This window comes from Larimichthys crocea, chromosome VIII (genome assembly GCF_000972845.2).
Source record: "Larimichthys crocea isolate SSNF chromosome VIII, L_crocea_2.0, whole genome shotgun sequence".
In the NCBI taxonomy this organism is placed as follows: domain Eukaryota; kingdom Metazoa; phylum Chordata; class Actinopteri; family Sciaenidae; genus Larimichthys; species Larimichthys crocea.
Genome location: NC_040018.1, coordinates 22898716 through 22922122, shown reverse-complemented (window position 1 = coordinate 22922122; position 23407 = coordinate 22898716). Strand labels below are relative to the sequence as shown.

The 23407-nt window shown below is 40.4% G+C and overlaps 5 protein-coding genes across 7 annotated transcripts; 4 read left to right on the top strand and 1 right to left on the bottom strand.

Moving 5' to 3' along the window:
• Positions 1–119: 119 nt before the first annotated feature.
• On the bottom strand, positions 120–2120 carry sdr42e1 (short chain dehydrogenase/reductase family 42E, member 1). Of its 2 annotated transcripts, none has more exons than XM_019274300.2 (3): positions 2012–2120; positions 1513–1589; positions 120–1219 (listed from the first exon to the last, which is right to left on the bottom strand). In XM_019274300.2, the coding sequence occupies exons 2-3, from the start codon at positions 1572–1574 to the stop codon at positions 121–123; spliced, it is 1161 nt and encodes a 386-aa protein (XP_019129845.2). In that variant the 5' UTR covers positions 1575–1589; positions 2012–2120; the 3' UTR covers position 120. The 2 variants fall into 2 exon arrangements, with proteins under 2 accessions (XP_019129845.2, XP_010731426.3); XM_010733124.3 differs by having other exon boundaries at positions 1958–2062.
• A 254-nt stretch (positions 2121–2374) lies between these two features.
• On the top strand, positions 2375–4688 carry LOC104920774 (arylamine N-acetyltransferase, pineal gland isozyme NAT-10). Its single transcript, XM_027281863.1, has 3 exons — positions 2375–2426; positions 2576–2717; positions 3256–4688. The coding sequence occupies exon 3, from the start codon at positions 3261–3263 to the stop codon at positions 4131–4133; it is 873 nt and encodes a 290-aa protein (XP_027137664.1). The 5' UTR covers positions 2375–2426; positions 2576–2717; positions 3256–3260; the 3' UTR covers positions 4134–4688.
• A 779-nt stretch (positions 4689–5467) lies between these two features.
• Positions 5468–7974, top strand: LOC113746384 (arylamine N-acetyltransferase, pineal gland isozyme NAT-10-like). Its single transcript, XM_027281864.1, has 2 exons — positions 5468–6550; positions 7666–7974. The coding sequence occupies exon 1, from the start codon at positions 5597–5599 to the stop codon at positions 6467–6469; it is 873 nt and encodes a 290-aa protein (XP_027137665.1). The 5' UTR covers positions 5468–5596; the 3' UTR covers positions 6470–6550; positions 7666–7974.
• Positions 7975–8200: 226 nt separating this feature from the next.
• Positions 8201–11903, top strand: cnep1r1 (CTD nuclear envelope phosphatase 1 regulatory subunit 1). 2 transcript variants are annotated; one of them, XM_010733126.3, is made up of 6 exons: positions 8201–8312; positions 8758–8829; positions 10046–10119; positions 11091–11200; positions 11372–11426; positions 11509–11903. In XM_010733126.3, exons 1-6 carry the CDS (start codon positions 8288–8290, stop codon positions 11548–11550), a joined length of 378 nt encoding a protein of 125 aa, XP_010731428.1. In that variant the 5' UTR covers positions 8201–8287; the 3' UTR covers positions 11551–11903. The 2 variants fall into 2 exon arrangements, with proteins under 2 accessions (XP_010731428.1, XP_027136797.1); XM_027280996.1 differs by having other exon boundaries at positions 8306–8399.
• A 117-nt stretch (positions 11904–12020) lies between these two features.
• On the top strand, positions 12021–22698 carry heatr3 (HEAT repeat containing 3). The gene is made up of 15 exons (XM_019274314.2): positions 12021–12297; positions 12997–13169; positions 15098–15185; positions 15559–15659; positions 15994–16103; positions 16393–16533; positions 16653–16954; positions 18756–18846; positions 19063–19217; positions 19519–19601; positions 19710–19846; positions 20057–20145; positions 20896–21039; positions 21116–21292; positions 21517–22698. The coding sequence occupies exons 1-15, from the start codon at positions 12157–12159 to the stop codon at positions 21628–21630; spliced, it is 2046 nt and encodes a 681-aa protein (XP_019129859.1). The 5' UTR covers positions 12021–12156; the 3' UTR covers positions 21631–22698.
• The last annotated feature ends 709 nt before the right edge of the window (positions 22699–23407 follow it).

Here is a 23407-nt window from a genome sequence, read left to right as displayed (position 1 = left end):
AAATAAAATGTGCACTTGGACCATGTCATGTTAGGACTTGTAACACCACCTAGTTAGGAAGCAGTTTTAATGCATGGCGTTTGGCAATTTCAGAATGATACGTGTGTTTTTTGCTGCTCATCAGCTGCCAACAAGTGGAAGAAGAGACAGAGCCACAGCAACAAAGGCAGCAACATACAGGACGTCAAGCACAAATCGATAGAGGAAGGAGCTGTGAGATTTCCTCCCGTGGCCTCTGCTTCTAAACCATTGTACAACCTCATCCAGGTTGTGCTCCTGGGGCTCATAACTGAGCTCCACCTTAGCTTTTTCCATACTGAAATAATGCGTCACTCCAGTTTTATACACCTCTGTACGTGTCAGCAGTGGCTGGAAGTTATAGAAGGGCCCGATGAGGTGGTGAATCATTTCAGTGAGAAAGGCAAAGAAGTAAATAATAGAGACAGGAAGGCGCAGTTTGGGGAAAGGATAGCCCAAACCTTCTACCAGAGGTCTGAAGAATTCAAAATTGTTGACAGGCTTGCCATCTGATATAAAGTAGGCCTGACCAGCAGAGCGGTGCTGCCTTCTTGAAGTCAGAGCCTCTGCAGCGAGCTCGTGGGCTGACACCAGGTTGTCCACATGGACAAACTCCACCAGGCTGCTGGGTTCACCGTAAACAAACCTAAAGATCCCCTTCTCTATGTAGCCAACTATCCTGGGCAAGTGCCTCTGCTCACCAGGGCCGTAGATTCCTGCAGGACGCAGAGCACAGCTTCTCAGCACCCCAGAGCCCCCTTTCAACGCTGTGCCGCTGGCTTTTAACACTGCCATCTCAGCCAGGGACTTGGTTCGGGAGTAGTGGTCGGGGTGAAGATGGAGAGGTAGATAAGGGAGGCTTTCATCCCCGTTCTCTATCACTTGGCCTCCGAACACTACGTTAAAGGTGCTGGTGTAAACCAGCCTGGACACTCTGTGCTCAACGCAAGCCTCCAGGACGTTGTGTGTGCCTTGAACATTCACCGCCTCGATCAGATCCCGGTTCAGCTGCTCCCTGCCAGACATGCCATAGGAGGCGATGTGGAATACACAGTCCACCGCACTGACTGCTCTCTCGACGTGAGCATAGTCGCGTATATCTCCTTGAACAAACACAATGTCCATTGGAAGTTCTTGGTTTGGAGGGACTGTGTCGAACAGAATGACTTTAGCTCCTTTCTCATGCAGGGAGCACGCCAGGCTGCAGGGGGAATTAAACATGAATTAATATCTGCAGGATACTCACCACATGACAATAATCAAACATAATAATAAAACATACAATAATCAAAAATCAACATAGTGCTGTGCCAGCCAAAGAGCCAATCTAACTGAGATAAATTATGTGATATCGCCACCTTGTTGCAGCAAAGCAGTAATGCAGCACAAGGTAGCTCTAAAATCATACAAAGTATTCACTAAACATGAATGTACAATTTGTTTTCTTGAATAGGCCTAATAAACAATATGATTTTTTTTTTTTTTTTTGCTTACCGATAACCAAAATATCCACATCCCCCAGTTATCAAGAAGGTGTCTGTACGTGAATTTTCCATTGCAGGATGGTGAATCTAAAAAGAGGATTACACATATTATATTATTAAGTAGACACATTATTATTTGTGTGTGTGTGTAAATTATCCTGCAGTCACAAACCAAAAACAAAATGCTGCTGAGTTGACGTTACGTAACCTGCAGTCTGCATGTGGGTTCACTGACCTTGCACGTCAATAATTAAATCCTTTATATAATTATTTGAATGCATTAATATAATTTCTACGTGAACCATCTATCTGAAACGTATCCCAGCTTTTAATCTATATTACAAACTCCCAGTTTCCGTAAAAGGTAATTGAGTATGCCATGCCTCACACTAATTTATGCAGTAAAGCGTGTGCTGTAAACTATTTAACTTCAAGTATTCACTGTTGGTACCAACCTTAACAAAACAAAACGAGCACAAATGTTTGTTGAATATTAATCAAAACTCTACCGTCTTAGCACCGGTGTACACTTCCGTTGTCAGGGCGGTGTTACGTGATTTTTGCTACGTAAGTTACGCAAAAAACGCAAATAGACTAACACAAGAAGTAAGGCAACATAACCTTCATAATAAAACATATAATAAAGTGATCGACTGACTGGTGATTGATTTTAATTGAAAATCAACCCAAGATATAAAAATAATAATTTTATATTCGCAACTGTCAAGTTAGCGTGTTATTTTATTCGTATCATCTCCAAAGTGCCATCACAAACCTCCAATATTCGCGAATAGGTATTTTATTTTGAAAGTTAAAACCGGATGTTTAAATCTTAGGCACGTTAGCTTGAGGCGCTCCGCCAACAACAATGGACTTCCGGTGGGCGCCTCCCGCCTTCAGAATAAGAGCAAAAAGTGCGGAAAGGTAATAAAGTTAGCTTAGTTATAAGAATTAGACATTAAACAACTCCTCTTTGAATTCCAGGTCATTCATTATATGTTTTAGCTCGCCTGTTGTGCTCTACTTTACGTAAGAAAATCACTAATAATTTAACAAAATAATGGACTCCCCAGGGATTGCCTCTAGCGGCGAGTCAACGAGCTCTACACGAGCACAAAACTGCAAGCAGCTATTGAAGTGGAGGACAGCTGAACCGTAACTACAACTACAACAACAACAACGACACACACCTGTACGTGAAGTCACCCTCTCAAGGTAAGAAGTCTGTTTAAACGCTGGTTCAGCTGATCCGATTAACTATTGAACAAAACTTCGCCAACGCTGACGGGTGACACGTTTTACTTTCAGTTTCCTCAAGATTGTTTTCACTAATATATGCATAACTTTGGCAGGGACAAAGCTTATTGTTGGTTACAGGATAACAACAATATTCCACGGTAATTTCTGCTATGCGCATCAACAAGCTCTTAAAAAAATGAGGAAGGTTACACCCCTTTATATTTTCTAATACTGGAACAAATAACAGGCTAAATTTAAGGGTATGTAAGCATAGCAATGCATCTATACATTTAATAACTGCAGGTAAAAATGGAAAGTTAATTTAGAAACATTTTTGAGGTGTAATCATGACAAGTTGTTTTCATAGAGATAACTTTGCAAAATTAAGTGCGACTTGTGACCAGTTGATGTGTCCTTTAATTTCATATACTTTAAGTAATATCTTTATTTTGTGAGCCTAATATCGGTTTATTAGAAAGTGCTATGAATTCATGTGCTGTCCTGTATTTTACAGGCAAGATGAATTTGGAGGAATACTTCAAAAGAATTGGTTTCCATGGCTCTTTTGACAAACTCGATCTTGCAACACTGAAGTTGATCCACAAACATCATGTCATGTCAGTTCCGTTTGAAAACCTCAGCATTCACTGTGGTGAGAAGATCACCATGGACCTTGAGGTAATTTATAATAAGATAGTGAGGAGCAGCCGTGGGGGCTGGTGCCTTGAGAACAACTTCCTGTTTGGCTGGATGCTGAGAGAAATGGGCTACGACACTACGAGGCTGGCCTCCAGAGTTTTTAGCAGTTGCCTCAATGATTTTTACCCCACTGAAACTCATCTCATCAACAAGGTCGTCATTGATGGAAAGGCTTACATAACAGATGTAAGCTTTGGGGTGTCTTCCCAAATCTGGGAGCCCCTGGAGCTCGTCTCTGGAAAGGACCAACCTCAGGCAGCAGGGGTCTTTCGTCTCATTGATAAGGGGGACTTCTGGGTGCTGGAGAAGACCGGCAGAAAGCCAGAGGTTCTCAATCCAGATTTTGCCAAATCAAGTCTGGTGAACAGAATGGAAACAAAGCAGATCTACGGCTTCAGCTTGATGCCTTGTGAGGTTGATCACTTTTTTGAGCAAAACCAATATCTTCAAACAGATCCTACTTCACTGTTCACCAATAAGTCCATCTGCTCTTTGCAAACACCAACAGGATTCAGAGTGCTTGTTGGTTGGACCTATAGTGAGGTCACCTACAAAGCAGAGGCAGGTGTTGATGTCTTAGACATGAGGGACCTAACAGATGATGAGATCGAGCAAATTCTGAGGGAAAAGTTCAATTTAAAGCTGCCGAAGAAACTGCAGCCTGTGAACAACAAAGCAAGCTACACAATCTGAAAAACAGAATCCTTAAAATATCTATCTTGTATCTTGAATTAACTGAAGAGGATTTTGCCTTTCTAAGAGAGTATCAAAGAAATCATTTAAATCCAAAGAAACCTACATAAGATGTTGTTTGCCATCATTATATTCCTTTATGACTTTGACTATTATACCGATGTAAAATGCAAACTCTATGACCCTCACTCAGTATAATCTGTGTACTCATGTCTTATCTTTTTCTTCTGAAACATGGCAACGCTTGTGATTTTGTAGGGAGGCTGTCGAAGGAAACTGAGTTTATGACAAGTGACTGACAAATAGCTCTGTGTATATAACCTTATTTTTGTAGTTGTTGTAGAAGCATTATCAGGTTTATCATTGCCTGTTAAATGAAGGTTTGTGTATTGGCTGATTAGTCCTGGACATGATCAAAGCCGGTGGACGAAGCCGTTCACCTCCGTCTAACAAAAACTTGGATCCTCTTCTTGGCAAGACCAACAAGACACCAAGTGTTAGATTTAATCAACTAAACTGTATAGTATTGTGCCTCATTAAAATTATTCAAATTTACCTTGCTGTTTCAAAGTGTTTTTTGTGTGGAGGTACCTTTTGGAGAAATTACACAATGTTTTCTCCCAACATGCCTAGAAATCTGTTTATATATATATATATATGTGTGTGTGTGTATTATCTGTCTGTACCTCATATACTGTTCCACAGTGGAATAGTTGTAGAGCAACACATCTAGCACTGATTAACACAAGGCCCAAGAAAATCATCAACTTATACAAACACAGTCAGTCTGACTATAAGCTTTATAACTTCAACTCCAATACAGGTCAAAGTCCTCGAGGAAGAAATAGCTGAGTTGTTCTTCCTTTAAGGGCAAAGTTGTAGCTCCATGGAACTACTGTGTCCACTGCATATGTTAACCACATTAACAAAAGGTACAGTTAAACACTTTGGATACATGATTTCTGTTGTTGAATAATTTTTTTTTTTACAAATTTTCAATGATAGAAAAGCAGACTTGATTGATAATGCACTGAGTGCACTGAGGCACCAGTTTAGTCAATGTCAGACTTTTATTGACTCATTGGTCTCTGTCCTATCTATCCTCCCCTCTCCCTCACTACACTCAACTGGTCGTAGCAGATGGCTGGCCACCATGAGCTGGTTCTGCTCAAGGCAAGTTTTTCAATTGCCACCATCGCCAAATGTTTGCTCATAATGGAAACTGTTGGGTCTCTGTAAAAAAAAAATTGTGAGTATGGTCTAGACCTGCTCTATACAGAAAGTGTCAACTTCTGTTATGATTTAGCACTAAATAAATGTAATTTAACTTAATTTAATAAATGAATCCCCCTCGATCATGAAGAATGAAAATCCTTTTAAGCTGTGAGTTAATTGGGATGGCTTCGCAGAATTGAGTGCAACTGTGTAACAGGTCATGTACTTTCTTGTATTTTACAGGCAAGATGAATTTGGAGGAATACTTCAAAAGAATTGGTTTCCATGGCTCTTTTGACAAACCTGATCTTGCAACGCTGAAGTTGATCCACAAACTTCATGTCATGTCAGTTCCGTTTGAAAACCTCAGTATTCACTGTGGTGAGAGGAACATCATGGACCTTGAGGTAATTTACAATAAGATAGTGAGGAGCAGCCGTGGGGGCTGGTGCCTTGAGAACAACTTCCTGTTTGGCTGGGTGCTGAGAGAAATGGGCTACGACACTACGAGGCTGGCCTCCAGAGTTTTTAACAGTGGCCTCAATGATTTTTACCCCACTGAAACTCATCTCATCAACAAGGTTGTCATTGATGGAAAGGCTTACATAACAGATGTAAGCTTTGGGGTGTCTTCCCAACCGTGGGAGCCCCTGGAGCTCGTCTCTGGAAAGGACCAACCTCAGGCAGCGGGGGTCTTTCGTCTCATTGATAAGGGGGACTTCTGGGTGCTGGAGAAGACCGGCAGAAAGCCAGAGGTTCTCAATCCAGACTTTGCCAAATCAAGTCTGGTGAACAGAAAGGAAACAAAGCAGATCTACTGCTTCACCCTGATACCTCGTGAGGTTGATCACTTTTTTGAGCCAAGCCATATTCTTCAAACAGATCCTAATTCGCTGTTCATCAATAAGTCCATCTGCTCTTTGCAAACACCGACAGGATTCAGAGCCCTTTTTGGTTGGACCTATAGTGAGGTCACCTACAAACCAGAGGAAGGTGTTGATGTCTTAGACATGAGGGACGTAACAGATGATGAGATCGAGCAAATTCTGAGGGAAAAGTTCAATATAAAGCTGCAGAAGAAACTGCAGCCTGTGAACAACAAAGCAAGCTACACACTCTGAAAAACAACACAGTCTGTTTTGAAATGAACTTTGAATAATGTCACAACCTGTGTTGGTTTCTTGACTGACCAGGAAGACCAGGTTGGTAACGAATCATCTGTCTCAAAAAATTGTCAGCAGTGTTTCAAATTTTGAGTGTTAGTGACGGCCTATATTAAAATGTGTTGTCCCATGTAATTAATTGTATGACTGCAGGTCCAGAGTTAGGAAGTAACTGAATGCATTTAAATCAGACAGCTTAGTATATAGGTTGCCACAGTATACAAGCAAAAGTCAAGAAAGCTGTACAGTTCTGAAATAGACATTCTAGACAGATGAGACTACTTCATGAATGCAAGATCATATTTTCAGTAGGGGCAGCACCAAACCGTTCGGCTGGTCGGGATAATCCATGGCACTGCCTTGTCCCCACAGTCATTTATATAAAAGTCCAAATAAAAGATTTTGGTGTTCATTGTCCCTTACAGCACATCTGTGATTCAGATCTCTGAGGCCAGCATTATTCTTTAATCCTCTGAGGTCCACGCCATGATTGCAAAAGCAATCGATAGAGCCTTTGATAGGACCCCAGAGGGTTAAATCCTATGAATTGTTTGAATAGTGGAAGATCACCGTGGGTGAATCATTTCACATATCTGAAATTAAGAAAGAAAGACAAGACAGCTATATAAAAAACTGCTGCTAAAGCTACTACTTGGGACAGCTGCAGACTTGGCATCCTCCTACTTCCCACACCAATGGATTACTCTATATCTGTTCAGACTGTACTACTTAATGAATATAAATAGATATGAAAAATATCCATTTGAATAATTTGGCCAAATGTCAAGTAAACAGTGCAAAACGTATTGTACATGTCTTTTATAATATATATAATTATTAACTTCTCTTTATAAGTAAATATTTTGAATTGTTACTAAGTCTATTATTTGTATGCATTTTGTTTTCTGTGTTAACTTAGATGTAATATTAGATATAATATTAGTAACAGTAATATAAAATAATAATATAAACATTAACTGCTGTTTTTAAATTCTAACGCATACACAAACACACTTTTATATCATGTTGATATTTTTGTTTTTATATAGCTATTATTGTTATTGTCATTATAACTGGTTGTTGATGTTTGTCATTACTTTATGTAGTCATATTATTCTCTGTATGTCAGTTTCCTGTTCTTTTTAACTTTATAGGTGGAGGCTTTAAATAAGCCCCTCTGGGTTTTTTTGGGGCAGTAGCACCGGCCATAGGGACTTGGCTTGGGACCCGGAGGGTGGCCGGTTCAAGTCCAGCATGGACCGGAAAATATGGAAGGTGGACTGGTAGCTGGAGAGGTGCCAGCCCACCTCCTGGGCACTGCCGAGGTGCCCTTGAACCCCCCCAGCTGCTCACAGGGCGCCGGTCTGGCTGGCTCCCCATCACTCCACCATCTCTCTCCACATTTGCATGTCTATGAACCTTGTACTTGTACTGTATGTGTGTTTGGGGTGTGTAAATAAAAAACTGAGTGAAAAAAGAATTTCTCCATTGAGGGGATTAATGAAGTATCTCTTCTTCTTCTTCTGCCTCTCCTTGCACTTTACATTACTTGTTAGCTTTTCCATTTCTATGCAATTTCAACTCTTCAAATTAAACTTTCCTAAGGGGCTATTTATTGGTCATGGGGACAGAAGGCGGGGCTTAATTCGGCTTACGCCCAATCACTTTAGAGCTCAGCACACGGCCAACGCGGATTGGTCCGTACAGCCTGTCCTTCAGCTGAGCGGAAGCAGCGGCACGCAGTCAGCCAGCAGCAGGCTGCTCGTACTAGCAGACATGAACTCCTTGGAGCAGGCCGAAGGTAACCAAGACAGAAAAACGATTTAAATGACCACAGATTTAAACGAGCCGCCGGTTTGTTTTTACCACGTAGCTATAATGACTGAAGGTATTTAAGATAAACGTCTTGAAATGTGACTGCAGAGTCAGCTGCAGCGGTTAGTTAGCTCACGACACTTAGCACAGCCGCTAGCCTGACAGTGAACATCAGTGTTGTACATTTATGATCTGACCGCTGCAGCTGTATACAGCCAAGTTACACCTGAAACTATAGCGAGTAGTTTTAATTTAATCTGTTCAGTAGCCACTTAGATACCACCTCACACACTGAGCCTTAGAGCCGAGGTTGACATGAGGTTGTGTTTAAGATGATTTATAAATCACATGACATAATCTGATTCAGATTCCTCAACATAAAGTTGCGAGGTCAGCCGTGACGATGCATGTTTGTTTTTAATGTGTTTCAGATCTGAAAGCTTTCGAGAGAAGACTGACAGAGTATGTCTCCTGTTTGCAACCTGCAACAGGCAGGTGGAGAAGTAAGTGACTGAAGCCATGGCTCACATGGGACCTTTTTATTCACCTAAATCTGTTGTAGCTTAATATTTTAATTGGTGACTTTAAATTGGCTGTAGGTTTGTGTGTGTGAGTGTGAATGGTTGTTTGTGTCTGTGTGCCCTGTGATGAGCTGGACAAAGTCAGCTAGGACAGGCTCCAGCCCCGCTGTGACTGTGATGAGGATGATGGGTGGATGGATGTTCTTAGTTGAACTCTATTCATTGACTTCAGGTCTACATTTGGTCGTGAGAAGTCACCACTAGTGTTGTTTTTGGCAGCCTGTTTTAATTTTAGTCTTGGTCTAGTCTTTGTGTCAAGCTTATTGGTTTTAGTCACGTTCATAATTTTTTTAGTCTAGTCAAGTCTGAGCATTTTAGTCAGAATTATCCATGACATATTTCGTCTAGTTTTCGTGAATAAAAATTGTATTTTAGTCTCTTTGTAGTAATGCAGTTCTATTTAACCCAGTCAGTATAGTATAAGTACCTAGTAGTATAGATGAAACCCCAAATTTTCTTTTAGCCAAACCCATTTCACAATTCAAACAAGGTTGTCTTATTATTATATTATTGTTACCTTATAGATTTAAGAACACATCCATTCCAGACAAGATGCTCTGATTCGAATTTATTTATTTTACCAACCAAACATGTTAGAAGTACACACACATACATAAAATAGCATCACATGACAATGCCAGAAAGAAATTAATACATTCATTCATCCATTTCCATTTTCTTTTCCACTTCTATGTAATGAAAGTGTGTCCAAATGTCATTTCTTCTTTTTCTCCTAATAACGACCCCGGCTAAATAATATTTCGTCTTGTCTCGTTTTAGTCAACGACAATGAAGAGACATTTTAGCAGAGTTTTTATTCCGTAAATCACATTTAGTCTCGTTTTTATTCGTCAACAATATTGCATTATATATTTAACTATAGTTATTGTCACATGACCAGCATTTACGTTGTGTCTCGTCTCGTTTTTGGCACGCGATAAAGGTTCGTTGACGACATTTAGTCATAATTTTCATTGCAACACTAGCCACTACACACCAAGTACAGTAAAGGCAGAAGTTGGTACAGACGTAATCATAGGTTGCAAACTTGTAATCTGCAAAGACTTTTAATATGTTTGTTGGAGTTGGTGAAACACTTCATGTTGCTGCACTGGGTCTCTTTCTCCTCTTTTTTCAGTGATTCTGATAGTAGTGTCTGTTTGTACGGCTACTGGGGCTTGGAACTGGTTAATAGATCCCGACACACAGAAGGTACGTATGAGTGGACAAAGCAACTTTAGCCTGGCATTGTCAGAATGAAATTCAAATCACTACAAAGTAGTCTCTGCTTCTGCACCCATTACTTGAATGCCCTTATATCAATATACAACTCCTGGCTTTGCTAGGCGTATGCTCAGGGCAGTCCAAACTTTGCAATGTTTCCCTCTTGTTAGTCACTTTGTAAGCGTCAGTTGAATGACCAAATGCAAATTTAATAATTTGTAAATGACACCATGAGCTTGGCAGATTGCTCTGGTCCCATTAAAACAGAATATATATTGTGGTCTTACCTAAACCAAACCATCTCATCCAGGTATGCTGTTCGTTGAACAGAAACATGTCCAAGATCTGCTGCTGATGTGTGTAGCGATTGTCTTGAAGCTTTGTTAGCTCATAGCACCACCTCTGGGGTAATTAAAAAGAGGTGAGGAACCACCATCACCCCCGTATTCACCCACATTATGGGCAGATCAGATTCATGCTGTCAAAGTGCTGCTTCCTTCTCTTGTCGTCACTTGTCTTGTTGTTTTGTTTTTTTTTTAACAGTAAATATTCAGTTGATCTTGGTTGTGATTGGTTCCCATGCTCATCTTTTCCAAGTGCACATTTATTTGCATGTCTCCCTGACGAGCATCTCAACATCCTCACATTGCGCACAGTGTGTTCCTCGTGTGAGTCATCTTAGTTTGGAGCTGCCTCTTCCTGTCTCAGAAGTGGACTGATGAAACTTTAAGACATACAAGGTGTACTTCATGTCAAATCTCTGGTGTCCAACAGATGCTTTTTAAATTAGACGCACAAACTGATTGACTGCTGTTGGATATCCACAATTCTCATGGGACACAATTCAGTTTATACTCAGCTTTGATTTCTGTACCTCGACTGTAAATACAATCTGTAAAAGTGAAAGTTTTGTTTCTAGCTGAAATGATTTATGCTGCTTTGTTCCCATTGTTCTGCAGGTCTCTTTCTTTTCATCACTGTGGAATCACCCCTTTTTCACCATCAGCTGCGTCACTCTTATAGCTCTCTTCTTCGCTGGGATACACAAACGAGTTGTGGCACCATCAATGTATCCTTTGTGTGTTGATAGTCTATTATAAAGTATCAGACTAGGAATTCCAGCCTCTGTGCTGACGTCCAATCTCAGCCATTGACACGAAAGTGTAAGAGCATGCATGACATGTTTAGGTAATTCCTGTTCAGGTTTTTTGGTTTACATCTTTGACCTTTGCTCCTTCAGTATTGCTGCCCGCTGTCGGACAGTTTTAGCAGAATACAACATGTCCTGTGACGATGTAAGTTTACAAATGTTTTCGACGTTGTGACTTGCAGTCCACATTTGTAAAAACTGTCAACGCTTTTCGTCTTTTTGTGCAGACGGGAAAACTTATTCTCAAGCCTCGACCGAACATCCAGTAACCACACTGCTCCTGTGGCATGGACTTTGTCGATGGCCACGGGTCACTCAGTGTCTCAAGTCCGTTGGGCGGTTTAAGCAGCACCGAGGGGAGCAGCACTGAGGCGGATATTGTCGTCGTGACGGGAATGTATTTTGGAAATGAACAGTTTGGGCCTTTTTTTAAAAAAAAAAAAACAGTGCTGATGCCACCATCGAAGCTGCTGATCTGCTCACATAGTCTGATATGTTTTACTCATGCAGTGTGAGTCCAGATGTGTTTATTTCTGTTTCTAATGTTGAGCATGTATTTTATCAAAGTGTTTCTATTTTTAAAGTTATTTACCTAATAAATACTCGATTGTTGAAAAAAAAAGAGGTGTCATATTTTATTCATGGCTTAATCACGTGTAAATTGAATTCACGTTTTGTTATAAACTATTTAACTCTTAAATTTTACGTCTCGATGCTTTGCGACAGCTTCTCTGGTTTCTGGTGGCAACGACCGCTTTACGGCAGGGAGCAACCATCCACATGGCCTTTAACCAGGCAGCAGCCGGAGTGTTTGTCGGAGCACAGGAGCAGCAGTCACCGTACATGCCGCAGTTGGCACTTTAACAGGAGCTGAAATGGGTAAAAGTAAAACCACGAAGTTTAAAAGGCCGCAGTTCAACAGTGTCGGGCTGCCGGTGAATGCTGTGAAAGAAGAAGAGGAGGGGGAGGAAGAGCACGATGATGATAGCTGCCCAGCTGCGGAGCTGCTGGAGAAAGTATGAACACTGTCTGAACCTGTTTCCTCACTAAAATGTCTTTGATTTGTTTCTGTTTTACCTGTGCGCAATGGGCACGTGTTTACACGTCAAACAGGGACAGTGTCCTCTATTGGTATAATTAAGGTAATCTCGAGTTTTACTAGTGAAGATTAACTTAACTTGTGTGTGGTCATTTTTTTTTATCCCCTTATTAATAGGGGCAGTTTCTGTATCATGAGTACTCTATATATAGCAGGGACCTTTTTCAGCCCAAGGACAAGAGACAAACAGAGCAGGGACCCCCACATCTAATTCATAATGTGTCACATTTTAAGCCTGGCCTAAAGTAACTTTTATTTTAACTTTATTCAACTTTTATTTCAGCTTTTTAACCTATTCATATAGTGGGTTATTAGCCTGTATATTAAAAGAGTTCATACATAATTATTATTGATTATTAAAAGAGCTGTGCGTCTTTGGACACATCCACTGATTCATCCTCCAGCCTCCGGTGTTTCTTCAGTGTTTCTCAATTATCTGCAGCCTCAAATTCAACATTGTTTTGGTGAAAATTGTCAATTATTATGACAAAAATTGGCAGACCCCATGCAGTACCTCTGTGGACCCACTAGGGGTCACAGACCCCTGGTTGAAGACCCCTGCTCTATAGGAAGTCTGAAATTTGTGTATTTATATAGTTTGTGTATCTTTCCACAGTTGCAGAGTCCCAGTGCAGATGTGCGAGAGTTTGCATGTGCCAGTATTTCTCGGGTCGTGCAGCAGAGTCAGACCATCTCAGGTTTCCTCCAGAGGGATGCTGTGAGGCGCCTCGGGCCAATGCTGCTGGACAGCAGCCTGGCTGTCAGGGAGACTGCCACTGGAGCGCTCAGGTGAGTCAATAGAGTGGTGTAGTGAAGCTACAAGACAAAGTCTGGTTGTCTGACCGGACCTGTTTCCCAAAAGCCTTGGGATGCTTTTGGGAAACTGCATAGAACAAACAAACAAACACACACACAAGTGGTAGAACAGTCACTCCCAATAGGGCAGTGTGTGAAAGACTGAAGCTACCAAATGAGAGTCAGCAGGAAGAGAAAGACTTGAGTTTGTGTCCTGGTAGAGCTGAAGCACAGTGTGTTGACATCAAACATGCAGATATCAGGTCTTTGTGGCTTCGTGTCACCACATTTAACACATTTTTAAAAAATAATCAAGGTTCTTGAATACACCTTTTTCACAGCAGACATTTAGATATTTTTTGATATGACATTCACTCCTGCTGCTCGTTTAATGCTATTCGACTGATTGATAGTTGGTGGCTGTTACAGACCAGGAAACATAGATATACAGTGAAGAAAACAACTGTTAGTTAACAAACACGGAAGTGAAAAATCCACTATTATATAAAACAATATTAAATGGTGTTTTATGAGGAAGGAAAGTGCTGAGAAATACTGATAAACATAACTTTAAGTTACAAGAAGACACCATTTTAAAGGTCCAGTGTGTCAGATTTAGTGGGCTCTATTTACAGAATAAGGCAGAAATGGAATTTAAAATGTATAACAATGTTTTCATTAGTGTATAATCACCCAAAAATAAGAATCATTATGTTTTTGTTACCTTGGAATTATATTAATATTTATTTTTCTTTCCACCACAATGTTTCATGGGTATGTGGTACAGAACGATGAATAAATTCTACAGGGGGCGCCATGCTGCAATAAAAGGTCTGGCTGTAAGAAGAAAGATGTTTGTTTTTTGTGATTTAATTGACATATCTGTCAGTAGCACATGTTTATTGTTCTTAGAGAAACTAATCAGCCATGCCGATTTACTGGCTGATAATTCGGTATCTGTAGATACGTCGGCCAATCGTTTAAAAAAAAAGCAGTATAGAAGAAGAAGAAATGCCAAAGATATTTTTTCCAATTGAAAATGTCAGTACACATTTTTGTCAGAATTTTTTAAAAGGTAGAAGAGATTTAAAAATGTGAGTTTATGATGTGTGTATGTTTAAAAACAACGGCCCGTAGACCATCATCATCTTTTTAAGAACTCAAATAACCGTGTTCTCATTGGTCAGATTAATTCAGTAAAATCTATTATTCAGCTTTAAATCATTTATAAAGCTGCTCATGGTGAAATGCATGCATGCAAGATGAATCATGACAAATGTGGACAGTAAACTGGGAGGTTGAGACAAAAAAAAAAAGATGCTTGGTGGACACAGTGTGGGCATTACAGAGTGGCAGCATGTGATAGACGCAGTGAATGCTACTGGCTCAAAAGTTACCTTAACCAAAACAAAAAAGGAAGTGGTTCAACAGAAAGGGTGTGTATGTACCATAGGTAGGGGAGTAAACATAATGCATTCAAGTTGTGTTTACAAGTTTCTGCACATAATCTTTTTTCTCAAAAGGTCAACACGCCTTGTGTTTTCACACGCAATACATCACATCCGCAAGCCTAGGCACAGCAGCAGCGTTTGGTTTATTTGTATCGCTCATCTTATTACTATCTTATGACATACAACTTACAACACAACAACAATAATCATCGTCATCACCATCCTCTTCACAGTCAATGCTTGTTTTAGTACGTAGTAGTAGTAGTAGTAGTACGATATTAACCCCTGTCCTGACCATCAGCCCTCCAGTAACACTTAAACATCTACTGGATCACAGAGCAGTTGCTCCCAGGATACCTCCAGGCTCTCCCTATCATACAAACACAAACACAAACACAAACAGCATCTCTGACAGCGAATCCCATCCGACCGAATGATGAGTGTGTGTCTGGGACTCTCTCTGCCTGACAGGAATCTGAGTGCATGCGGAGGTCAGGAGGTGTGTGAGGACATGGTGAAGCACGACGTCATGACTCCTCTGACAGCACTGCTTAGAGAGGTGAGACTCTGCCACTGCTTTTAGCTCACCCCATCACTTCAGTTCCTCCTCATCAGCAGCTGTCACAGCCAGGCCATGATATCCTCAGCAATTTGGTGCCATTCCAGAGCAAAGATATTCGCTATTTGTGAAAATGTCTGCACCCACACTTGGTACAGATTGACTTCTGGCATCAAATTCAAGCTCACAGTTGAGCAGTGAGCGAGGCTAATAGGTGTCTTGAACCGTAAACTGTGTTTGAATTAATTCAACAGCTACTTTTTCATTATAAGTTTCACATTTAACCTTTTTTTTCATACATGGTGGTAAAGTTCATACCAGTCTCACTTGTGTTTTTGTTGTCATGAGCAGCAGAATGTTGTTTTCTTTTCAGTGCTGTGCTGGTTTTGAGAGCGCCGCTGAGCCGATGAAAGAGCAGAAGAATGCAGTGGAGGATGTAGCCAATGAGGCTGTGAACCTACTGTGGAATCTATGGTAAACCAACAGGATCGCCTATTTTATCAGGGGATGTTTTTAATGAGCATCGTTCCATTTTTACATGCAGTTTCTCTCCTGGGAGCTGCTGCGTATCACCAATCTTGCTCATGAAGATAGTAGGCGTCTGCTTTAGTCAAATATATGTCAACATTATATACTTCACTTAGATTTTCTTAGCCAACCCAGACAGTTCCTCACTGAGTTCATCTTAAAGTCAAAAGCCCATTTATAAACTCTCTTACTATTACTATCTGTAAGTGAACATGATGTTCGTCTGTGTGCATTTGTGACTTGTCTTTCATCTGCTTCTCATGTTGTATTATACTTCCAGTGAGAGCAGTAGCCAAGCGCTGTCTATGTTCAACAAAGCAGGTCTCCTGGATGTTGTCATCCAGTGTCTGGAGAGACACCCACAGAACGTGGAACTGGCCATATCTGCAGGTAGGTCAAATGAATATGCTGTTAATTGGTTGACATAATTGTTTTATAAAGGCAGAAGAAGAAGAACAGACGTTCTACTTCTGAAACCTTTCCTGTGGACAAACCTCTGGAGATAAAGTCTATGAACGTGTTGATATTTCAAGTATAATAAGTGTGTACTTCTTCATATTCAAATCCCGAAATGTGATGTTATTAAATCTAAATATTCTTATGAGCGACAAAGCTCAGCGTTTGGTTTCTAAAATTTGAGAAACGGTTTTAAATTTCTCTCCTCTTTGTGTTTTGGAAGCACACTGTTTGCACACTGTGACTGAGGATAACGCTGAGCTGCTGTGTAGCTTGAACACTGCTGTTCTCAAAGTCCTGGAGAATGTGCTGCTGTCATCTCAGCCCAGCATGGCACACACTCTCCTCAGGACACTGGCTGCAGGTACAGTTAAACATTTAAAAAGTCCACTGTGAACAAGTTGATTATAAATTTGTCTGGCTGCTCTGCTGTGTTTCTGATATCCCTCCCTAAGCTATAACTGTGCACACTGTGTCACACAGGGACACTGTGGAACATGAAGGCCAGTCTGCCTGCTGCCCATCAGGCCCAGACCCTCAACGCTGTGGTGGCCACCCTGTCACGGTGCCTGGATCTGGACACGGGTACGCTGATACCTGAACTCAGACAAGCGGAAGTGATACGACACAGAAACACACCAGCTGCGTCTGACACAGAAGAGCAAGCTCCAGTAGTTGTGGAGGAGATGGACGGAGAGGAGGAGGAGGAGGAAGAGGAAGGACCTAAACACAGGAAGAATGGAAAAGCTGTGAGGGCTGATAACGACTTCTCTGACCTCTTGCCTGTAAGTGGTATCTATCATAGTGCTCTCTGTGTTCCTCTTCATGCATACAGCAGGTCATGAGCCTCTCTGACCTTTGAACACAATAAAATGCATTCATCATAGAGATTATAAACCCTGTTTCACTGTCAGTAGCACACGTTTATTGTTCTTAGAGAAACTAATCAGTCAGCCATGCCGGTTTACTGGCTGATATATCGGTATCTGTAGATACGTTGGCCAATTGTTTAAAAAAAAAAAATGCAGTATAGAAGAAGAAGAAATGCCAAAGATATTTTTTCCAATTGAAAATGTCAGTACACATTTTTGTCAGAATTTTTTAAAAGGTAGAAGAGATTTTAAAATGTGAGTTTATGATGTGTGTATGTTTAAAAACAACGGCCCGTAGAGCATCATCATCTTTTTAAGAACTCAAATAACCGTGTTCTCATTGGTCAGATTAATCCAGTAAAATCAGCTTTAAATCATTTATAAAGCTGCTCAAGGTGAAATGCATGCATGCAAGATGAATCATGACAAATGTGGACAGTAAACTTTTTGTTGGGGAGGTTGAGACAAAAAAAAAAAGATGCTTGGTGGACACAGTGTGGGCATTACAGAGTGGCAGCATGTGATAGATGCAGTGAATGCTACTGGCTCAAAAGTTACCTTAACCTAAACAAAAAAGGAAGTGGTTCAACAGAAAGGGTGTGTATGTACCATGGGTAGGGGAGTAAACCTAATGCATTCAAGTTGTGTTTACAAGTTTCTGCACATAATCTTTTTTCTCAAAAGGTCAACACGCCTTGTGTTTTCACACGCAATACATCACATCTGCAAGCCTAGGCACAGCAGCAGCGTTTGGTTTATTTGCATAGCACCTTTTAAAAGCACCATTACAACGTGCTTAAGTTCAAAACAACCCTTCTTTAAACCACAGTGCTAAAATGAACTAAAAAGCCATAAAAAATAATTTATAAAACACAATATAATGAACAATATATGAACCTATGTTCTTGTAAATGTCTGAATGAGGCCTGCATTCTGTGTCCATTTTTGCAAACAAAGTCTTACCCAATGGCGTTTTAAAAACCTACACAACATATAACAGCTGTATCAGTTTTTGTAAATGGCATCTTAATCAGGGCTCTTGTAGGTAAAAATCACAAGAATTATAGGATGGGACATGTGTGGCAGTGTGTATAGTGATGAAACTCCAGTTTTGTATTTCAGAGACACACGTTAATGCCAGGTGAAAAGGTGGCATATGAGTCACCCTGGAGTGGGAGCTAGACTGACAGAGCAGGGACACACAGCCGAGTTCAACTAGGGACCAGCTTCTGGCTTCCCCCACGCTCCTGACAGTCCCCAGACCTGACCTCTGTGGGTCAGAGCTGTCCCTCTCATCGCACTCATAGCCAGAGCCCTGAGATCGTGGGTGACATTCCAAAATACCCTGTAATATTGTGGGTTATGCAATGGGGTTATCTCAATCCAAGCTTTGTGTTTTTTTCCTAGTTTAGCCATGTAAATATACAGTTATGAATATTTCTCTGCCACAATGTTGCCAAACAAAACCAAACACACGCAGACACAGCTGGTATCAGTATACAGAATAGATACGCTTTACTTAAACTGTATTTTCCCTTCTAAAGTGACACCAGGCAGCAGGTTTCAGTTTAAAAAGTGCAACTGGACATGTTTGAGTACATCTGTAGAAATGAATCTCTTTTGTTTGTGGCAGAACTCAGACTGGGTGATAACGGTGCTAACAGTCATCGTTTTGGTGGTATGTTGACTCACATGGCTGCTTGTTTATTTCCAGAGGGGCAAGGAGGAGCTGAGGGAGGCGACGGCCTTGCTGACAGCCCAGCAAACGTCCTTAGAGATCATCGTCAACATGTGCTGCTCTGACGGTGAGTGTTGTAAGCACGGACAGCAGTGCTGACCTCAGGCATTTTGCATCAACATGATTTCCAGTGACACCGCCGCCCAGTAGTATGTGTTTGTGCTTATTGAAAAGACTATTAGAACAAGAAATACATGAAATTAGTTCATCTGAGTGCCTAGAAATCGTTATTCTGCATCAGTAGCATTTATTGGTCAATTCTACATAAATCTGTCCTGTTTAGATCCTTCTGACGACGAGTGGGAGGAAGAGTCGAGCAGTGATGAAAGTGACATGGGTCCAGACGGCCTCTGTGATGGAGTATCCAATCTTATGTCTCCGCTGTGTTTGTCAGCTGAGGTTCACGGGGCCTTAATCAGCCACAGCATCCCTGAAAAGGCAAATACCTTTTTGCTTCAACAATACACCTCACGTCGGCATCAGGCAGTAGCTGTATGAAAGGAGGTGTCCCTCACTGTGTCAGAACATTTAGACCAGCATGTGGATGTAGTTTAACTGCCATTTTAGTATATTTTGCTGAATTTAAAACCTATAATATGTTTTTTTTTTTTGTAATGCAGTGACCATCACCCATCTTGTACCTGAAGCAGAACATATTGAATTACTGACCTGTGCAGTTTAATAGACATCTCTCTCTCACATGGTTCTGGTAATAGCTTTTTTTAACTTTTGATTCAAGGTCCTGAAAAAGACTGAGTTCCCCAGAAAGGAAGCCATGGACGTATGCCATCAGAATGCTTCCTGGAGAAGCTTGACAAAAAAGTAAACCTCTCCCTTCTCATAATTCTTTTTAACATAACGGTCTCATCAAAATTTCAGCCTCCATTTAGACACCTAAGTGTTTTTTTCCCCTCTTTTTTCTCCTTTTAGAATGCAGCGTGTGCAGTCCCGAGCGCTGACGTGTCTCCATAGCATCCTCTCCACCATGGATGCCGAGTCTCTGGGAGGACCGGCAGCCCTGCAGGGAGCAGCACAGCACCTGTCCACCCTGGTGTTTGGTGCAGGAGGTCTGGAGTTTTGTCATAATCTAATATATTACATGTCCCTTTTTATTAAGTTTAATTTTTCACTAAAATACACATGGATACAAGCTAAATGAACTGACATAAAATTGTGTTGAAATGTGAGAACTACAGTGAAATCATAATACACAAATGAATGTGTATACCTGAAATAAACAGTTGCAACACTAAAGCATCAAATACATCTGTTTTCAGAAATACCCAAAGATGAGGAATTCCTAGAGGCCGTCATCAGCGCCATGCGGTCTCTTTTACAGATGATTGCCTCCAAAAATATTCCCCAGGTAAAGAATAAAGCCCAGCTTCAGCCTCTGCTTTGCATTTATAGGTAACAGGGGTGTCAAAAGTGTTGATATATTTTAGATACTTTATGTTTTAAAATGATATGATATTGGTGTTTAACAATGAACACACCTGTAAAAAGAATAGAAATAAAGTAATGGTCAAAATCTATGCAGCAGATTTTATTCCCTTGCTGTATTAATATGTCCTAGTCACACTGCTTCTTCATTGTTTGCCGTTTTTTTAAGTAGCTTTGGATAAAAGCGCCAGCTAAATGTAAAATGCTTGGTCCCGGGTGTCGTTTTTCTCAGTTGATAGAGCATCCACCTCATGTACAAAGGCTCAGTCCTTGCTGCAGCGGCCCAGGATTCGAATCCAACCTGTGGCCCTTTGCTGCATGTCATTCCCCATCTCTCTCCCCACATTCCTGTCACTCTTCAGCTGTCTCTATACAATAAAAGCTTGAAAAAAGCCAAAATAATACCTTTTTATTCTGTCACACTTTCCCTGCCTGGTAAATGTCCACACCTTTCAAACACCACACTTCAAGCTTGCAATGCTAGATTTCTGTTAAAGTTTTGAAGTACATCATTACTTACTCAGTTTTTGGGGACCTCCATTAATTTCTACGTTTGTTGACTGAATGTAAATACAGAGGTAGCACAGAAGCTTGACCACTGCCAGTTCACATTGAACACTGTTGACTGTTTTATTTTGGATAGCTCAATATCTGTGTGGTTGTTTTTTGTTAGTGTATGACCCCCCAGCAGCTGATGAGCCTGAGCGAAGCAGCCACCCGCTGTGAAGTTGTCAGTGTGAGGGTCAATGCTGTCGCCATTCTGGGCATCACTGGCAGCACATTAGCCAAAGAGAAGGGCACTGCTGAAACCCTTCAGGTATATATAGTTTTTTTTTCCTTTTAGTCTCTTGGAGTGTTTGTTCTTCCTCTAAGAAAACTCTCTGCTCCCGCAGATGATTGGAAACGCTTTACTTCAAGTGGCCACAAGGGATGCCGACCTGGTTGTAAATGGAGAGGCCCTCGATGCCCTGTTTGATGTTTTTGCAGATGGAGACGAGGCAGAGACAGCTGCTAAAAACATCCACTTACTACCTGCACTGAAGGCACTTCAGCCTGTCTTCAAGGCCAAGGTACCAGAGACTAATTTCTTTTTACTGAAGACTCTTGTTGAGTTTTTAAAATTTCCGAAGGTGTTTCCATAATTATTAACCTGCCCCTCCGACTAGTGAACTTTTTTGTTTCTCCCCACTGGTACTGCTTACAGTGGCTTTTGTTTGTTTTGAATAAATAACAAGGAAGACAAACGTAATTCCTGATGTCTCACATTTCTCAATTTCTCCTCTCTGTCTCCTAGATTCGTAAAGAAGGAAGAGGCAAGTACAGCCCTCAGCAGCTTTGTGTGCTCGACAACATCAAAGTCAACCTGAGGCGATTCATTGGTTATCTGGAGAAGGTGGTGAAAAAATGACTTTCAGTGAACTTGTATGGGTTGGACAGATTTGCTGCCAGAAGCATGAATATGGTTGTAACACCATCAAGTATTTATTATGTTTGTAGGAAACAATTTGTTTTGCTTGGTTTAAATGTTAATATCCTCTAAATAAGGATTTACTATTTTACTTAGGGGTGTGAAAGTTTATTTGTTGTGAAAAAAGATGGGGTGAAATCTAACAAGAGTTACTGCAAGTTTCAGTAACGTAAAGTTTTTTTTTTTTTGCTCCCTCAGTTGATGTATCAACCCAAAGTGGTTGTCAGACTTGATTTTGTATATTTTCAGGTCCCGCAGTAACATTTGTAAGTGATCGGATGTGGCGAGCTGACACCAGGTCACATGTACCTTTAATTCTGTCACATTTCATTTCAAGAAGCCGATCTATTGGAAAATCACACACCTGTTTGTAGCATCACTAAGATTTTTTTTGTTTCAGATATTGTGAAATAGACTCATAATTTTATTGAGACAGAAATTGGCTTCCTGAACAGAAAGGGATAGATGCACTCACTGCCAACTTTGTGACAACATTAACATTTATTAAGACAGATGATTTAACCTTTAGAAATATGCACGTTCTCTACCTCTGCCTCTGCTTCCATTTAGTGCCCACTGTGAGGCCCCACACTCATGCATGCAGTGAGCATTGGTACATACATGAACTTTTCTGCCTGCAAGTCACCACAGCAGCCAACTTTCTCCTGAAAGCATTCTTGTCGGTAATGTTATAAAGTAATTATACTGAAAATAGATCGGGTGCCATCTGATCCATAGTTCATCATGCTTTGAGTAACTGTCAGAGGCCAAGCATTAGCTTTCATCGATGCAATAAATAGTAAAACAAAAAAATGTAATGCTGACTTGCAGCAACAAATGGCATTTACCTAAATGTCAAAATGAGAATCAGACACAGATTCCCTGTAAATGTAAATAAAACGGCATATCATTAATAATAAAAAAGACACTTTCACGTGAAGTTGAGGGGAAATGTCATCAGAATATAAATAAATACCTTTTTTGAAATAAATCCTGATTTCTTAAACATTTCTTTCACTGCGTTTTCTTTTGTATCATATGACAATGTTGTATACTACTATGCATCTCTTACTAATGGTGTCCAAGTGAAAAGTGAAAAGATAGTTGAAGTATAACAGCAACTGAACAGTATTTTGGTTTAATGCTGAATTATAATTACTACGTATAAGGGTTTCCTTGAAAGTACATTTTGAGTTAAAATAAATACAAAAAATACCTACAATACAATATAAATACACACACAACAGTATGCAGAATAAGCAGCTAAACAACACATGATACAAATGCATAAAATACATGGGTATGATATAGTTGGAATCAGTCCTAAAGTAAGTAGACTGACAGAAAAACAATCAGATTACTGATCATTCTCAATTTTAAAGCAAAACACCCCCAAAATTTAAGATTCTCAAATGTGAGGTTATACTGCCTCTGTTTACATCATTGTAAACAATATCTTGGTTGGACAGAATGACCAATCTAAATATGTTATATGGCATTTGTTGGGAAATTGTGTTTTGTATTTGACACAAAAAATATTAAATACATGTTAGTTACAGCCCTACTTGAAAGCACCCATTGTTACCTGCAAATGTGTTAATCCCATCTAGTATAATAGTGTACTGTATGTACTTATATCATGGGAGTTTTATGTATATGTAATTAGATTAGATATACTTTATTCATCCCACCACAGGGAAATTTACTTGTTACAACA

Bases quoted from the DNA above. Each gene is read 5' to 3' on its own strand.
- LOC113746384 (XM_027281864.1), top strand. From the start codon at position 5,597: ATGAATTTGGAGGAATACTTCAAAAGAATTGGTTTCCATGGCTCTTTT.
- heatr3 (XM_019274314.2), top strand. From the start codon at position 12,157: ATGGGTAAAAGTAAAACCACGAAGTTTAAAAGGCCGCAGTTCAACAGT. The intron at 12,298-12,996 runs GTATGAACACTG...ATCTTTCCACAG, and splicing joins CTGCGGAGCTGCTGGAGAAA to TTGCAGAGTCCCAGTGCAGA. The intron at 19,218-19,518 runs GCAAATACCTTT...TTTTGATTCAAG, and splicing joins GCCACAGCATCCCTGAAAAG to GTCCTGAAAAAGACTGAGTT.
- cnep1r1 (XM_027280996.1), top strand. From the start codon at position 8,339: ATGACCACAGATTTAAACGAGCCGCCGGTTTGTTTTTACCACGTAGCT. The intron at 11,201-11,371 runs GTATCCTTTGTG...TTGCTCCTTCAG, and splicing joins CGAGTTGTGGCACCATCAAT to TATTGCTGCCCGCTGTCGGA. The intron at 11,427-11,508 runs GTAAGTTTACAA...CTTTTTGTGCAG, and splicing joins ACAACATGTCCTGTGACGAT to ACGGGAAAACTTATTCTCAA.
- LOC104920774 (XM_027281863.1), top strand. From the start codon at position 3,261: ATGAATTTGGAGGAATACTTCAAAAGAATTGGTTTCCATGGCTCTTTT.
- sdr42e1 (XM_019274300.2), bottom strand. From the start codon at position 1,574: ATGGAAAATTCACGTACAGACACCTTCTTGATAACTGGGGGATGTGGA. The intron at 1,220-1,512 runs GTAAGCAAAAAA...TTCCCCCTGCAG, and splicing joins TGTGGATATTTTGGTTATCG to CCTGGCGTGCTCCCTGCATG.